Raw genomic sequence first — 18,346 nt, forward strand, 5'->3', positions numbered from 1 at the left:
GCCAGGATCACCCCTATAAACCTACTGGGCAAGTATTGCAGGGAAAATTAAGATGTCACTCAGCTGAAGGGAATAGTTTTCTCATTAAAAGAAAAAAGAGTTGAGGGCCAGCCCCAGTGGGCTAGCGGTTAAGTTTGGTGCTCTCCACTTCAGCAGCCCTGGTTCAGTTCCCGGGCACGGACCTACACCACTCATCTGTCGGTGCCCATGCTGTGGTGGTGGCTCACATACAAAAAGAGGAAGATTGGCTTACAATCTGGTAATACAGCTTACAAAGCATGTTCAAGTCTCGAAGATAAAAGGAAGTAAAATACTGGGCTCCTGAGAGGTCAATGTGAGAGCAACTGCTGTAATTTAGCGCTTGTTACAAAATAAATCACGTGTCAGTGTGACAAAAAAAAAAGGTTTAATATCATGATACCTCAGAGGTTAGAAAAAATCTTATTTACTGTAAAAAAATTTTTAGATCGTATTGCATCTAAGAAGAAAATTAACATAACCACAAGCCAAATGCAACATCAAATGGAGGGACCTGTTTAAAGGCAGGTGTCTGTTTAGATTTTTCAGTCTCCCAGCTGTAAGGATCGCATAGTAACAAGGCCATTTGAAACCGAAATGTGACTGTACCTTGACATTTTCCAGGTTCACGTCAACAATCCCATTCCAGCTGTAGAGAGATGCTATATGGTTCAACAACTGCCCAGTAAAGAAACGCACCTTCTGGGTTTTCGTGATATTTTTATTGTGAACAACCTGAAAATAATAAAACAAAAGAATTTCAAGGAATTAAATTATTTTTAAAATAATTATTTTACGTTTAGCGTTTATTGCTTTTTGTCATTATAAAAAATAATGCAGGCTTATGGCAGAAAATTTGGCCAAAAAAGGGGAAAAACTTAAAAAAATTCACCAATATCCCAACCATCCTAGGACACAGCATTTTGGTAGTATTCTTTTCAGCCTTCCTCCCACCCACACAAAATACACATGTATTCTCTTTTTTTTTGCCTCTTTAAGATTATATTTATATATAGTTTTGCACCTGCTTTTACTTACTTATTAGGAACTCCTTTGGAACATCACTTTGGAAGGCTGACTATCACTCTATCCCATGGGTGGTCATAACTTGTTTACCATTCCCTGGTGAGTACAATCAGGCTGTTTCCAGACTCTGGCCACGACTAGCATCCTGATACAAAGTGTTCACCGCATCCCTGACTGTGGACTTGAAATTGCAGCCCAGGTTCTCAGCTCACCCAAACCTACCCGCAGAATTTGAAACACCTAGCTAAAACGCGTATTTCAAATACAATACGTTCCCTGTGTGGTCCTGAGGCAACCCCTCCTACCCCTGGGGCTACAAAGGTTTTTAAGACCTTTGAGACAGTGCCAGACCTGCGGTCTTCCAGAGAGTTGTAACACTTCCTCCAGGAAAGCACCTGATTCAAAGCATCTTTGCTAGCATCGGACCCCCTGTTTTAAAAAGTCACTGCTAATTTGGTGGCAAAAAAACCTCTACCTCATTATTTTCATACTTTAAATCAGAGTTTCTCAACCCTGATTCCCTATACTACTGACATTTTGAGCCAAATAACTGCTGTGGGGGACTGTCCTGTATGCTACTCACCACATGCGAGTTGCACCTCCCCAGTTGTGGCACCAAAAATGTCTCTAGACATTGCCAAATGCCCCACGGGGGACAAAATCACCCGCAGCCAAGAACCACTGTTTTAAACACTATGAAAGTTAAGCATTTTAACGCTAATTAGTCATTTTTATATGGACCGCAGTTCACAGCCTTTTGACAACTGCTTATGTTGGGAGGGTCACAGAGTTTTTCTAATTGGTCATTTAAGGTGTTCTGTATTAAAGACAGTGACTCTTTCAGCAAGTTTTTAAATTTCTAGAAGACGCCTGTAAAAGGCATAATATGCAGCATGACACAAAACAACATTTGCTCCCTGGGTAAGGGAAGAAGCGTTGTCATGTACAGCTCACGATGACTCCGAGGGCTTCCTGTGAAGCGGTGAGCAACAGCTCTTCTCCTGTTCTGAGAGGCGGCAGCCTGGCCCGGGATCCGGCAGCTGCTCCGGCTACTCTCCAGCCTTCAGGATCACTCACCGCCACCAAGTTTCTGTTTCAGAAACAGTTCTCCACTCAACCTACGTAATAAGCTATAACCCAGGATGTCACAGAGCTAGAGTCCCGGGAAACACTGGAGAAAACAAGTGACAGAAACGCCAATGACCAAACGCATACCTTTGTCTCCAGTGTCGATAACAAAATATTGACGGTGGAAATTCTATCTTCCTTTATGCCTGAGCTAAAAATGCAAGGAATAAATTCTGCAAGGAAAAGTTTCAAAGCGTTAACCTCAAAAATACTTGGAAGATGAGAACAGACAAGAGAACATTATTACTTAAATGGTATAGCAAACAGTGCCTTTTACTTTATCTTTTAAAAGTTTTGTCTGTTTTAATTACACAAGCTCACAATAGGAATAACCACTTTCACGACAGAGGAAATCAGTACCTAAAGGTAGAACAATGACAGAACTTTTTAAGGACGTCAGTAGTTCTTCAGTGTTGTCTTACTTTCCTTTTCTCACATTAACTTAAGTAAAATTAATTTGATAGTGATTGTTTGGAAGAGAATGTATGGTAGGATTATGGTTTTCCAAAATTTCTCTCTTTGCTTAGACTTGCTCAGAGATCTATTAAAAATGACGGTCTCACGGGGCCGGCCCCGTGGCCAAGTGGTTGGGTTCCCGTGTTCTGCTGCAGGCGGCCCAGAGTTTCGTCGGTTCGAATCCTGGGCGCTGACATGGCACTGCTCATCGAGCCACGCTGAAGCAGCGTCCTACATGCCACAACTAGAAGGACCCACAACTAAGAATATACAACTATGTACCAGGGGGCTTTGGGGAGAAAAAGGAAAAAATAAAATCTTTAAAAAAAAAAAAATGACGGTCTCACTTTATTGACTGGTGGTGGCATGTGGGGCGTCTGTTTGCTTTTTGCTTTCTCTTCATACTGTTGGATCCCCAGGGAATCAGCCACCACAGCATGTGCCCTATCATCACTAATGCACTGGTGGCCCCAGGCAGAAGCATCAAGCAATTCCAATTCCACTTGCTCCACACGTGCTCAATGGGCACACTAACTTCTACAAACACAAATTCATGATTCTTCAAAAAAGAAAAATCAGAAAGCACCAGACAAACCAAAAGAAAAAATTTAAAATAAACCATAATGCCACTACCCAGAGGTTAATACTGTTAACATCTAGGTTACCAGCTGACTGTTAGCCTTCTGATGTATCAATACTCTGTTACATTTAACTTTTAGTAACTTGGGACCATACTTTACAGTTTTATAACTCAGTTTACACCCAATCATATGTCATATATACATTGTTACAAACTTTAATGTTCCTAAGTGTATTTCTACACGACTTCTAATAGATGCATTCCACCTTAGGACTAGTTCTCAATTTACTCACCCAATCCTTTGTTGGTGGATAGTTAGGAGGAGTCTGATTTTCAGCTAATATTAAAAAAAAGTCCCCTAATAAAACCTCTAACACCCTTAATTATTTCCTTAAGATAAATGACAAGACATGGAACTGCTGGATCAAACAAGTACAAAGTTTTGATGCATACGCCACACTGCCCTGCGGAAACAAGAAGTACACCCCACTTCCTCGAGCACTGCAGATGAGCGCCCCAAGTCATGCTGTTTAATAGACGGCCAGATGGCTGAGATGACCCCGGGGGAACTCTAAGGAAACCCCAGCCCTGCAACGTGCAGGAAAAGACCTGTCCATCACATCAGGCAAACAAAGCATCTCCTGCCCGAACCTGGGACAACATTCAGGGTGACCACCACCCACACCCGGCTCTCAAAAGGCCCCAGCGGGTCACATTCTGGAAGGAGTTCAGGTCTCCCACCCTGGGAGAGGTGGGAGAAGGGCTGGAGACCCAACCACACTGGGCCACAGCACCATGCTGGTCCTCCTCCAACAACTCCCAGAGCTCTGGCCAGGACACAAGACGGCTCCTCACCTCCAGAAGGACTCGATTCCACCAACTCTTACTGAACAACTGCCATGTGCTAAGTGTGGTCCAGGTACCACCACTTACCATCTTACTGAGTCTCTCGATAAAATGCAAGTGGCCCTACTAGCTTAACCAATGCCAAGCCTTGCTCTAGGGAGACAGTCACCAAAAGGTGGTCCAGCTTGGATTCTCTGAGGCTATTACTGCTATTCTGGTAACACTAAGCAAAGCCACCAAAGTAATTAAACTTTATTTTTTACACACAATTACTAAGGGGAGCCAGGTGCCAGGGCTATGAATCGGTGCATGTTCTGGGGCCATAAAGCCTCCTTTGTTTGCACGAGCCTCTGAAGTTTGCATTTATCCTTTGTTAGGACATCGCTCAGCATTCCAGATAGCAGAACAGGAATGCCTCTGTCCACGCTGACCAGCGGGAGCGAAACCGCCCTGAGCAAAGCTTCCCACGCCCGCAGCCCGAGTTCTAGTGCACACGGCAGCTGTGACAGCTGCTGACTTTAACCCCGAGAAAATGCTCTGCAGATTTTTCAGAACAATCACAAGCAGGCTCTGCTATGAGACAAACAGGCACACCTACCTTTCAACTCCAGCACTTGCACTATGGTGCTGTCATCCCCCGCAATCAAAAAGGAGAGGGCGAACTGGATGTAGGCCAGGCGGACGTCATGCACGCCCTGGGGACAAAGGAGACCACGTGTCACACGTGCATCCACACATACACCCGAGGGAGCAGAAACACGGCAGGCATGCACGCCCCTCAAGTCCCTGGGTCACAAAGGTCTCCTGGGCCTGTGCCACCAGAGGGCTCTAAGTCTAAAGCCAATGGTCATCTCTTTACGGAAACAAAGGGTTTTTTCTTTGCTCTTTCTCCCTCAATCTTCTACTCTACTTTTCCTTCTCTTTCAAGTTCTTTCTAAATACAAAAGTATGGGTATGACACAGCGTCTCCCCTTCCCCAACTGTAATACATAAACCTTTTTAGTTTACGGACCACTTTGGCATAGAGCAGAAGATGCTCAGCTTGTCTAACTATCATCCACTCTCACTTTCCAATGAAATAATCCACCTAACTTTTTGAAAATCCAGAGATCATGGAAAGACAGGCTGCCTTTGATGAGACACCAATGAGGTGATGTCTGGTTTTTATTAGCTATCATAAATTTATACCCAACACCAGAGCACAGACGCTGTCATGCTACACACCCAGCGTGGCCTTCCCAGGATGACAATCTGCACTGTCGTGCAGGCATCAGCCATGACCCAGGACAGTGACCATCTTCAACGAGGGCCCGAAGGCCAGGATCAGCACCAGAACCTCAGGGGAAGTCACCAGACCCATCTGATGGGTCTTCCCTCCCAGTAACTTTAAGCCAAACCTGTGTCTCCTCATCCCTGTTTCATACCCAAAGAACCACGGCATGTGGCCATGCAGGTCTCCTGTCAGCTGTACCTGAACTAGCACGTATACTGAGATCCTGCACAGCTTAAAAGAAACTTTTCTCTACTTCACAGTTATTCCAAAGGACTTTAATTTGCTGCCAAGAAGGGAGAATTAGGGCTCTAAATGCCTGAAAAGAGTAAGGAGTCTCTGCCTTCCAGATGGTTGCATTCCACTTAGTAATGGCAGCAGAAGTGGTGGCAGTAGTGATGGTGATGATGATGATGATGATGATGACAGCAATGATGTTTACTGAGCACTTCCTCTGTGCCAGACCCTATGTCAAATGCTGCACGTTACCTCATTTACTCCTTATAACAACCTGAGGTGGAGATGCCCACAACACCCATTGTACAGATGAGGAAACTGAGGCTTTAAAATACTCACTCAAGGTCACATAACTGCTAAGGAAGTAAGTACTGGAACTTGGATAATAAGAAGTAACTGTACAAACAGACTGATCGTGCTCGACTTTACGTCTGACTACAGGAAGTTCCTTCTTCCCACGGCATTTTCATTTCACTTTTCCTCAAGGGGCAAGGACCATACTCGCACCACTGAGGCTTCCATGTGAGTACATAATTAAGCGCACCTTGTTCTGTTGGGGATATGCTTCTTCTGGAGAAGAGAAAGGACGTCTGACCCACGCCCGTGACACCAGGATGGAGGCCTTGCATATTCACTGTATTTACTGAGTCTGTCTCCGTCCATGTCACATGGCACCGCAGCACTTACACCAATGCTGGCTTACTCCAAACACCCTAAGAGCTCCAAACTGTCCTCTCCGTCCTGGGGCTCATCTGTGGGCCCCTTCACAATATGAGGTCCAGGGACACTGATCACCAAAGTCTTGAAAATGAGCTGCATTTCCTTAGAGTGTCAGCAGCACTCCAGTGCCTTCAGTCATCAACTCAATGTGAGTAAAACACCAATTACATTCAAGGTGCTACACTCACAGGCTGAGAGAGGATGCAAGGATGACAAGATATCGGCCCCGCCTTCAGGAAGCTTAAAGAAACCACTGCTCCCGAGCTATTTAGATGCCTCATTGTTCAGAGCAATGAGTCACCTAATTTAAATAGAGTTAACTCGTTATCCTGGTCTATGCATACCTTGCGTTTCCAAAGGACACTGGTAAAATGCTAAAGCTGGCCTAGTAAAACTAAATTAGGTTTCATCTTTTCCTGGCTAGATGGAAAGCTTCCACAGGTTTGGGGGGTTTTTTTTGGTGCCCTGAAGAAACAGTATTGGGGGCCCTGGAATGCTGGTCCCAGTTATCTGCCATTCTAGATCTTTCTATCCTGCTTGTATACAGCAGAGTTGGACTAGATCCTCTCTCAAGGGTCCCTCCAGCAATGATTTTCACATTGAAACAGAATTTAGTTCTCACCTCCTGGTATCCTTCTTGTATATCCCAGACGACCTCAATTTTCAGATCCCTAACATTGTGGAGGAACAAGAGCCCCAAGACACAGCGTCTGCCCCACTGCAGGCAGCTGGCACCATGCCCCCTGCTCATCCACCTGCCTGGCCCACCCTCCGTCTCCAGCACACTCCATCAAAGGCAAGAGGCCCACACGCCTGCCCCTCATTCCTACCCTGTGACTGCACAGGGTTATTATCCCAGGAAGGAAGCGTCCTGAACTCTTTATGGCTCGTTCTGCAAAACACTGTCTAAAATAGACCAAAACATATTTGGTAAAACTGCCCCTTGGCACAGGATTTTAACAATGTTTTCTTTGGCTGGGTGAATATATCCACAATCCTCTCTCTTCACAAGACTTTAATAATTCCCCCCAAAATGTTAAAACACATTCATTAAAAAATTTATCTATCAGCTTCTTCAAAACCTAAATGGCATGAAAAAAAAAAAAGGTTCAAAGATTTGAGGAGATTTAAGAATCGTATCAACCAAACACAACACGTGGCCCTTGTCTGGATCTGATTTGAACCACAAAGTGTAAAGATATTTTTGAGACAGTCGGGAAAAACTGAGACCAAATTGAGCATTAGATGATACTGAGAAATTATTAATGGTGTTAGGTGCAATAATGTACTGCGGTTTTGTCTTTTAAAGGGTCGTTTTCTGTGAGAGACACACACTGAAATATTTAGGGTGAAATATGATTCATGTGTGGGATTTGCTGTAACAGACTGCCCCAAAACAAACCAAAAAGGTGGGACAGGTGACAGTGTCTGAAGCTGGATGACAAGCACATGAGGATTCTCTGTGCTGCTCTCTATTTTTTAATGTCCCTGACATTTCCTGTATTTTAGAACAAAATTTTTTTAATGTCTGGAAACCATTCCTACAACATACAAAGTATTTAGGATACTTGATAGAAAAGATTACAAAAAAGAAAGTAAGAGACTTTCATCTTGACGATAACTCCCATTTCACAGATTCGGGAGACGCAAAACCACCTGCGAAGACTCTGAGATGCAGTGGCGCATATGCAGCCTTGCCGCTGGGGTTGTGGCAAGCAGGCCCTGGTTGGGCTTTGCCAGCGCGTGTGTCTTGGTAGGTGGCCTGGGTAGTGACGTATGTTTTACTTAGATGGCTGGGCTGGTTGAGGTCCAGAGAGATGGGGTGGGAAGGGGCAGGGAATCTGATGAGTCATTACTGCCAGGCTGACTGCCAGGGAAGACCAAAGCAGCATGATATCTCCCTAGTGTGCAAAGAGCACACAAATTCTTTTTATCAGAAATGCATTTACATGTCAGGAGCCATAACTCATTGAACGGAATTTGCTGACACATTAATAAAGGATAGCATCCACGAGACACTAAGTCCTGGAATGTTTTTCCTCAGAGAACACCTTATTTGTAACTCCAAGAAAACCCTCAATACTAGGCCAGCCTCAAAGAGCCATAAGAGTTACCCGGTGTTACTATGATCAACGCTTCAGTTCATCACCCACAATGCAGAAACTCTCAATTCCCAGGAAGAGTCAGAGAACAAGGTGACACATGGGTGCAGAAGTGCATTATTCTAATGTGGTTCTCCCCCTCGGCAGACGGGGTTGCTCTCTGTTAGTCTGTTGCGCGCTCAGGAACGGGGCGTGGGGAACTGAGGCACAGCTGTTCATGGTGCTGGAACGCCAGCAGGGAGAGCTGATCTGGCAAACGGAAGGAAGAGCTTTGCCAACCTGCACTGGCATGCGCTTTGGGAGAACGTCCCCTCTCCAGCTTACAAGTCCTCAAACCTGTGCTTTCGCCTCAAAAACCTTTCCAAACTTAAGTGAAACTTCTAGAGCCACCAAGGAACTTTCTTTACAGCTCTTTTAAAAACCAACCAATCACACGTCCATTCTCCTTGGTATAATGCAGCCCCTACTCATTACAAGAGCTATAATTGGGAGGCATAAGTCACCTATTAAAAAGCCATAGAAGTCCTCTGGGCTTTCTCCAAAGTGGACAGAATAAGAACAGGGGCACTGGGACTCTCCTCAAGGTCCACGCCACACGGCGAACGGAGATGATTTCATTTACTCAGCAAAGACACTCAAAAGCTAAGTCATCCTCACAGGCCAGGAAGGCACTGTGATGCTGAGGCCCAGGAGAAGCTGTCCTGAGACATCCCTGTCATTCAGGCTCTCCCAGGTGACTGGGCCCCCACTGCCAGCCAGGAGGCCTTCCTTCATCACAGGCTCCAAGGCAGATGCTTCTCTGTACAGGGCTCCTACTCCATCTACCTGAGGACCAAGGCCGGAGAGGAGGGAAAACAAACCCTACTGCCCCCCAAAGGGAAGGAACACCCGTGAGGTAGGAGATGCTCAGGGTTCCTCACCTTTGAATCCCTCTTGGTCACCAAGGTGTACAAGGTCTTTTTATTCAAATCAAAATGGCTGCAGACGTCCCTGGCGGCCTCAGGACCCTGGGTCACCATGGCAGCCATCAGGTTCAGGCAGGCTCGAGCCATCCTGCATGGGGACAAGGAGGAAATCAGGCATATCAGGAAGAATAGAGCACAAAGCCATCTCCCCAGGAAGCCAAGTGCACACCTGGCTGAGGTGTGCTATCCCCAAACCAGAAAAAGACAGGAGACATACAGACATGCTCCTTTTTAAAAAAAAGAATCATAATAAAAACTTCAAATGAGGCTAAAATACTGAATCAGAGAGGATACAAAACGCAAGATACAAAGAAGATGGAAATTTCTCTCTCCCATAAATGGTCATGTAACTAGGAGACCGCAGCTCATCCCTGCTTTTGCAGGGCACAGAGGAAGATGTCTTTGTAGGAGGCATCTCCGAAAACGAGCTCTTGGCTGCCTTTCCATCCTGCAGTTATTCAGGATGCGTGGTTTACTGAGTGCCTACTACATACTAGGCACTGTTCCACGGGCTGGGAAGACAGCATCCTGCAGGACAGTCAAGACCCCGTCCACATGCACCTTGCATTCTAGTGGAGGGTGACAGACAGTCAAGAGATTAATACAGAATGTTATGTCAGATGTATAGCTGTACAAATAGATATACAAACAGACATTTTTCCCTACAGGCTAAAGGGACAGAAAGTGACAGTGAACGTAGGATGGTCGAAGAAGGTCTCCCTGAGACGGCACTCTGCAAAGCCCTGAAGGCAGAGAGGGAGGGAGCCTGTGACAGTCTCAGAAAAGAGCCATTGGGGAAGGACAGGCAATGTAAAAGAGATGTCTGGAGTGTCCCCAGGACAGCAAGGAGAGCACCAGGGCAGAGTGAGAGGGACACAGGGTAGGAGAGGAGTCAGCAACAGTGAGAGGCTGGTCAACAGAGGAAGGAAGGGCAGAGCCACATCACGATGGCCTCGGAAATGGCTCAGCTCTACTCTATGAGTGGAGGAAAGGTCAGATGCACTCGTGGAAAGCCGCACACAGACCAAACCCAAGGCTAGTCCTGCCACATAAAGGCGGGCAACTGACCTGTAGCCCGAGGCGTAGAGGGACTCGTAGATGAGCTTCATGTGGTTATTCATCAGCTTTTTCACGATGTTGGTACCCACAACATGAAAATGGGAAAGATCGCCTGCTGTCCGCAATAGTATGGCCTCGAAAGCTTGAAATATTAATAGCATCTGCAAAGACAGAATGGAAACACTTATGAATCATCTTATCTCTTTTCCTCCTCTACATACATGCTGCTCTTATCTTAGCCACAGTCACTTACAAGTATAAAACCTTTGACTTGCAGAATTAGGCCTACCCAGATCCTGGGCCAAAGGCAGGAAGGCGACAGCTTAGCAGGATGCCTCGCCAGGCCCCAGGCTCTGGAATTAGTCTTGCTCTCAGAGTCAATAGACTGTAGCTTGCTTACAATTACACAAAATGAGATGAAGAGAAATTTCTACTAATGATTGGGCCTCACTGTCTTGAGGATATTCAGGTGTACAGTGCTACGGCAATAACACTGAGATTTCAACAGGTTCATAAACATCCCAAATTTTGAATCCTTTGGAACCAGAAAACAACAGTCAACTCAATAAATGTCTGAAACTATGACACACAGGTTTCACCTATTTCTCTCTTGTTAAATCAAACCATATCAAACCAAGTGCATTCAGATTAAGATCTATGATCCTTTCTTCTGGTATTATTCACCAATAAGAAGTTAGCGCTTCCTACTAAAATGCTTTCAAAGGTCATGATGCAAAAATGAATGCATTCCTACAGCACAAGGACAAAGCATCATTTTCTGTGGAAAGCTGGTAAAGTCTTGGAAATTTACATCACATTTCTCTTCATCGAGCTTAACACAATAGTAGCATTAAGGCTTTATTCCGTTCTTCAGGCCAGGTAAGGAATAACATACTTCACTTTCAGGTCGCTTCTCCCCACTCAGGAGCTGGAAAATCTCCGCACACTCAACAGAAATCTTTATGTACCCTTCCACAACGTCATATACATCTTCTCGTGGTAGCTTCTTGGCAGCAGAGACAAATGCTTCCAAGGCTGAAAAAGAGTTATGTTCAAACGTTAACAAGGACAGTCTCCTTAGAAACAATCGCAGCCAATACTGTGACAGAGGGAGATTTCTGGCGGGAACATCCAAGCGACTGGAATTGCCACTTGCTGAGATGGAGAACACAGGAGCAATGTGGAGACAGTGAGATCAAGAGTGAGGACACGGCCTTTTCTCTATCGCCAGTTAAGTCATGGGCAACAGCTTTCAAAACAACTGGTTTGGAGCAGAACCCTTCCTGATCCATGGACCGTCCCTGAGGCTGACATTGATCCACCCCTGAGCACCCTCTGGGTCTTTAGCAATCTGCACTTGTCTCCCCTCCCTCCCCACAAGTGAAGGGGGTATAATCAGAGAACAGATAAAGAAAATATGGTATATCTATAAACAGTATTGTATTTTGTATTATATGTATAATATTACTGTGTGTGTGTATATATATATAATGGCATAGTAGTCAGCCTTAAAAAAAGGAAGCCCTGCCTTTTGTGACAATATGTGTGGACCTCAAGGGCAAGAAGTGAAATAAGTCAGAGAAAGCCACATCTTGTATGATCTCACTTATATGTGTAATCTAAAAAAGCCGAATTCATAGAAACAGAGAGCAGAATGGAGGGTGCCAGGGGGTGGGGCTGGGGGAAACAAGGAGATGTTGGTCAAAGGGTACAAACTTCCAGTTATAAGATGAGTAAGTTCTGGGGATCTAATGTACAACATAGTGACTATAGTTTAACAGTACTGTATTATATACTTGAAAGTTATTAAGAGAGTAGATCTTAAATGTTATCACCACAAATAAAAGGTAATTAAGTAAGGAAATGGAGACGTTAACTAACCTTATTGCGGTAATCATTTCAGAATATATACATATATCAAATCATTACACTGTACACCTTAAAATTACATACATTATATGGCAATAATATCTCAATAAACCTGGAAAACAAAACAAAAGAACAATAACAAAAATCTTCCCTAATGCCTGGCTGCAAACAAAACCCCCTAATATCCATCAATTCCACTCCCCTGCCTTCCAGGGAGGCGAACCTATCACAGGAAGTTATGAGAATACACCAAAAGGGAGAGAGAATCCAAGACAGAGACCAGAGTCAAGCACAAATCCAGCCTCACAGAAGGGATTCACGCTTTGACCCAATGACTTCAGCTTTGCCACATCTCTCAACTACTTTACCTGCACCCATCGCCTGTCAACCAGGGGTGTCCCAACGAAACCTGTTCAAATGATGTGGCACCTGAACGTCATGGCGCTCTCGGTGCCAAATCATGAAATATGCATACAATCTTTTAAATATTTAAACATGCTTTTTCTTCTGCCAGAAAGGTTTCTGTCCCCCTCCCCCAGCTCTGCTGAAAAGCCACTTCCCGGGGGAGCCTTCTGTGGTCTCCCAAATTCGGTCCCAGGCCCTCAGGCACCCTGTTTCTCCCTCTCTTTGGAGAACTTAGCCTAGAACGGTTTGTGTGACTTTGCTGGTTGATCTTTCCCACTTGACTATTCGTAAGCTCTGCAATGGCACGGCCCTTGTCTGATTTTTACTCACCATTTTCTCTCTACCTTAGCAAATAACAGCCCCTAGTAAATAATGAATAAATGAATGAAAAGCACAATTCTGTGCTAAAGCTAGTATCATCTTCCTAACACTGACTAGCAGTTGCAGGTATCAAAAGCTTGCTAACAAAACCTGTGGGAGAAAAACTGGAAATTGAGGCTATTCTGGGTATTAACTTAATTTCTTTAACCTGGGAGAAACACTGTCACTTTTCTCGTGACATTCTGTTGTGTTTTTTCCTGATAACCTACATACTTTCTAAAGGACTATGAGGAGTTGGGAAGGGTGGCCACACTTTTCAAAAGTGAAATTACAGAATCTGCTCCATATCAGTCAGTCCCTAGGCCAATCTTGGTCAACTGACAGGTCCCTGTGGTGGCTTCAGCTTGTCACACGTTATCAGGCTAGTGAGTGTGGCTGGATCAAAGCTATTGAAAATAGTGCCGACAGCCACAGTAGCAGCAAACTGTCTCACTGCACAGCCAGAGCTGACACACTCGGGACTCGATAAACATTCGTCGTGCGAACGAGTAGTACATTTATTCACTTTCCTGTCAATTGCAATACCCAGGTTTCAGAGCTGGCTAAGGGGTGCTGCCTGGGCGAGGGAGGCGCGCAATCGCAGAGAACTGTCACAACCAGGCAGGTCGCGCCCTCTTGCCGTCGCTGACAGCCAGCCCAGGACACGAAGAGCAGCGCACAGTCCCACCCAGGCCCCCTGGACGCCCGATCACCCGGGCCTCGGTTTCCCCTCTGCAAATCCGGAGGTGAGGCTCCGACCCTCGGTGACCGAAAAGCTGCAGAAAGGAGGGTTGTGTCTGGCACACGGACGCCCACCCTGACCGAGGCCGGGAGGCGGCTCGCATGCACGTGCTCCCGCCCGGGTCCGCCCCGCACTCACCCGGGCCCGCGCCCTGCGGGTCCCTCAGCTGGGCCTTGAAGCGCACGCCCGTGAGCTCTTCGGTGCGGGCCCGCTTGGCTGCGCCCGCGGGGGAAGCCGTTCCGTCCTGGCCGCCCGGGGCCTTCCTCTTGGGGACCCCCATGGCCGAGAGGGTGGGAGCGCGCCAGGATCCACACACCCGGGGACCAGGAAAGACGACAGGCGTGGAGAGCACCCGAGCGGATCGAGCCCACACGCGTGCTGGAAGAGGCGGGGCGGGCGGAAGAGGCGGGGCCTCGGGAGGGAGCCGGCGGAAGGGGCGGGCCCGCGGGGGGCGGGACGGGCGGGACGGGCGGAAGGGACGGGGCCTGTGGAAAGGGCGGTCTGGCGGGGAGGCAGCGGGGAGGCAGCGGGGAGGCTGCGGGGGCGTGGGGTCAGGAGTTCCCGGTTGGTGCGGCGGTCCTGGCCGACAGTCTGTGACACCTCCGCCCAGCCGCGGCGGGGAGAGGCCCATCGGGGCAAGCCTGCTGCCCCTGGCGGCCCTCTCGAGGGGCTTTGGCAGGAAGAACGCCCAGATCCTCCGCTCCCGGAGGGCGCAATCCCCGGGGCGTCGTAGCAGCACAATCAGATCAGGTCTTGACCTGAGGGCGCCCCAGTGGCGCCTCTTGAACTTGCTTGACATGCAGCGGCATCCGATGTTTTGCCTATTCGAGGCCCCGCGGGCTGGCTGGGAGGGTGGATGCCCCTGGCGAAATGCCAGGCGGGCGGATGCGGGGCGGTCCTCGCTGGGGCACCCGGGCACAGGGTCGTGCGGGTGCCCCTAACCCTGACCCTTAGCTCGTCTCACAGCCGAACCAGGCCAGCTTGTCTGGTGAGATGTCGCCCCAGACTGACCTCCTTTCGGCCATGCAGGGTGGGAGGAGAGGATCAAGTGAAGTAACGTCTGTGAAAACCCTTCGTGGATAGCGCATCCGCCTCCACACCTAAGTTCCTGACATTAAAATGGAGACAGCAAAGCCAGCCCTACCTAATCCTTGGGCCTTGTCCTGAGCTGAGAAAATGATGCAATGTATGAAAAACTGCTTGGACGGGAAAAAAGTACTGTGTGTTTTTGTAAGATGTCATTAATTGACTTGAGAGTCTCATTAAATGCTCTCAAATAAAATGGAGGTATAAATGAATGAGTAAAACCAGGCTAGTGCATTTTTAAATACGACATCATCAATACTTGGTTATGTGTTCAAATAAATCATGAACCAGCTCATTAGATGGGTAATTTGGTGATTCCTGGAATTCTCTATCAGGTTGTCCTCTGGTCTGAGGAAATACTGTCTCGTGTTCTGTAAAAGGATGTGCAGTGAGCATCTGAGGCCGTAGCGTTTTATGGCCTGTTGGGGTTTCAGAGTCTAGTAGAAAAGGCTCGTGGTGTTGAGTCTGAGCCTCTGGCCTGGCACAACTATTGAGCCTGTGGAAATGCCTGTGTTGTAGGCAGGTCAGACAGAGAGGGTCACCCCAGCACATGTGAGCTGATGGAGCAGTATTAAAAGACAGGGATATGTGGAAAATTCAGGCTGTAAAGAGCAATACTCTTAATAGTCAAGACAGAGACTTAATTCTGACTAATTGTCCATGCTAGTGCTCTTCTGTGTTTAATTGCCAACCGCCAACTTTGTTTTCTGCCAGGGTGGACCTGATCAAAGAGGCAGCAGGGAGAGGTAGCAAAACCATTTCTGCCATGTGACCTTGGGCAAATTATCATCTCTCTTTATAAAAACTGAGAGAGGGTGAGAGAATTTGCCAGCATTACTTACCTAATAAGTGGTGGAGCCACTCATTTACTGTATCACAACCCAAATAGGAACAAAGAAACAGAAGTTGTCAGTGTCCATCCCAGCCTTAGCCAGAGACATACCTGATGAGGTATGGCTCAGAAGTACAGATGGATGCTTCAGACTAGGTCACCCGGATGCCATGAATCACTGATGCCAGGTCACTAACCCCACTTGTTCAGATACCAGGCTCACCAACCAACCAACTTTCTGGATAGTGACATGGCTTTCTACATAAAAGGCCTGCTTGGAGAGAAGGGACCTTATTTGCCCCCAAGAACATTCTGGTCTATTGACAATAAGCATCACTGTTCCTGGGCCATTCTAAGCTGGTATCCACTTCGGGGCCTTTGCACTTTCTGTTCTCTCCCTCTAAAACTCTGCCCAGACCTCATGTGGCTCATACTCTCAATTCATGTGGGCTCTTCCTGTCCATCCCTCACTCCCTATCTTCTTACCCTCTATTTTCCTTTATTGCCTTTATCACCTGTTGGTGATAGTAAACATTCATTTGTTTGTCAAACTCCTTTACTAAAATGTGCACTCCACAATGGCGCAAACCAGAGTTAAGTGCCCCATTCTCACTGCCTAGAACAGGGCTTGGCACATTGCAGTGCTTGATAAATATTTGTTGAATAAATAAATATCTATCTAAATGAACGCATAGACTTGAATCTTGAGCTTGGTTAATGTCAATCTGTCCTAAAAGGCAGGTTGACCCTTGGAATGCTGTCAAAAAGCCTCAGGATAAATATTTTTGAGGCTACAAGCTTATGAACTGGCCCCAGACTGTGGTAAACTAACCAAGGGAAGTGTCCAATCTCTAATAGCCAACCAGTTCATCTCCAGTGGGCACACTTCTTATTCACACCTGTTATGTGCGTGTATTTATTCATTCCCATTTCAATCTTATAAGTTTAAATTCAAGCTCTGGAAAGGGGTAAAAGGAGAAGCTCAATCAGAGCCCATATCAAGTTCATATTAAAACATGTTACCACGGACTCTCACAATGGGAGAAATGTACGTTGCTGTACACAAGATGAAGTTGTCTTGACAGTTTACTCTGCATTATTTCATCTGGAAGAAAGCTCATTGATGCAATCACTTATAGAGGGAGAGGTATGGAATGCCTTTCTCTGTTCTGACACAAGTTTGAATCTCTTTAATGATGAATGTTTTAGTGTGGCATTTACTGAGATCAAGAAAGTTCCATTATCTGCTTGTTTAGCAGTGAGAAGAATGAAGCATTTTTTCAAAGACGGATGCCATGAACTCTAGTGAAGGACGCTGTATTCAGAGGCTAGAAAAGATAGATAAACCTATAGCTTCTCCTCAGTTCGAGTCAACAAAACACCAGCATCCACCAATATCTGCTATGGTGTTGCATTATACAACCAACCATAATAGATTCCAAAAAATATAGTACAGTATACCTACCCCCAGGGGTTTGAGTATCATTGAGAAGATGGCACACCTAATAAGGTCAATAGCAGTAAAGAATTTAACCAAGAGCCCGAGATGATATGAGGCGTTATGAGGCCATGTGATATTTACCAAATGAATGATCAACAGACATAGCATATTAGTATCATCCAGGTTAGATGGTTGTGGGCTTCTTACTGAGGTGATAATAAAGCAGAGAAGAAAAGAGAGGCATCAAATTTGCTTTTTTTTCTCCTGTGAGACAAAACTAAAGAAGAGTAGAAAATGTTCCCTCTCGTCCAATATGGAATAAACGAGTTATAAGTGTGAAACCAGTCTTGATAAAAGTCACAACATAAGTAAAATTTGTCTTAAATTCCTGCTCGCCCACCTCTGCACACACGTATACATGGCGCCTTCTTGCTGTCCCCGTCTTCCCAAACCCCCAACTGCTACAGCTTTCCCAAAACTCATCTTCCTGGAAAATACCTTTTCCAGAATTATTCCTTTTCCTACCTCCCTCCCTATGCTAAGTCCACCCTTCCTCCATAACCTGTTCCTTCACAAAAGCCTTTTTAGCTAGCCATCAGAAAATGAAGAAATTGGATAAATTCACCATAAGCTGTTGGAGAATAATAACAATTTGCAGCCAACTCATGAATGTTTTCATACTTTCAAACAGGACACTGGGAGGTCACAACCCCTCAAGTGAATTTCTAGTAGATGTGTTTTAGTCACTGTGGCATTGAATATGGGCCGGGGGAGGGGGTGTCAGGGGTGGGGGTGGTGGGAACAGGCAGATCATGGACCAGGAGAAGAGGAGCTTCTGAATATTGTGCATAAATCTGTCTGTGAATTCCAGCCATTATCCCATATGTTATATTTTATAATTAGGGGGCATGCTTCAATTTTTAAAAAATATTCTTTCACCTCCATTTGAGAAATATGCAGTGATCCTGCTAGGACAATGCCTACAAGAGCCATATCCTCCATAAATATGTATTATGTTTATGACCAGGATCTCAGACTGGACTACTCAGAAATACGAGGTTATTGAGTTGATGGCCCTAGTCTTTAAACAACAAAATGTAGCAAAATCCATACCCAATTTATAGACTAAAATATCAGATGACAAATTTCAAAGGTGTCGTGGAGTCTGGTCTACCATCTTAATCACTAGATGGAAATATGAGAA

At 46.0% G+C, this 18,346-nt stretch overlaps 1 protein-coding gene across 1 annotated transcript in view; it reads right to left on the reverse strand.

Annotated features, from left to right (window-relative positions):
* LOC124231359 (nucleolar pre-ribosomal-associated protein 1-like) overlaps positions 1–14,167 on the reverse strand; it is a 69,121-nt gene extending 54,954 nt beyond the window's left edge. The window contains exons 1-7 of the mRNA XM_046648128.1: positions 13,922–14,167; positions 11,303–11,442; positions 10,417–10,568; positions 9,304–9,436; positions 4,653–4,749; positions 2,260–2,345; positions 628–753 (exon numbers count right to left, since the gene is read on the reverse strand). Of these exons, the coding sequence (XP_046504084.1) occupies positions 628–753; positions 2,260–2,345; positions 4,653–4,749; positions 9,304–9,436; positions 10,417–10,568; positions 11,303–11,442; positions 13,922–14,063 (876 nt within the window). The 5' untranslated portion in view covers positions 14,064–14,167. The remainder of the gene's footprint in view (positions 1–627; positions 754–2,259; positions 2,346–4,652; positions 4,750–9,303; positions 9,437–10,416; positions 10,569–11,302; positions 11,443–13,921) is intronic.
* Positions 14,168–18,346: the final 4,179 nt, after the last annotated feature.

This window comes from Equus quagga, chromosome 21 (assembly GCF_021613505.1).
Source record: "Equus quagga isolate Etosha38 chromosome 21, UCLA_HA_Equagga_1.0, whole genome shotgun sequence".
NCBI classification, from domain to species: domain Eukaryota; kingdom Metazoa; phylum Chordata; class Mammalia; order Perissodactyla; family Equidae; genus Equus; species Equus quagga.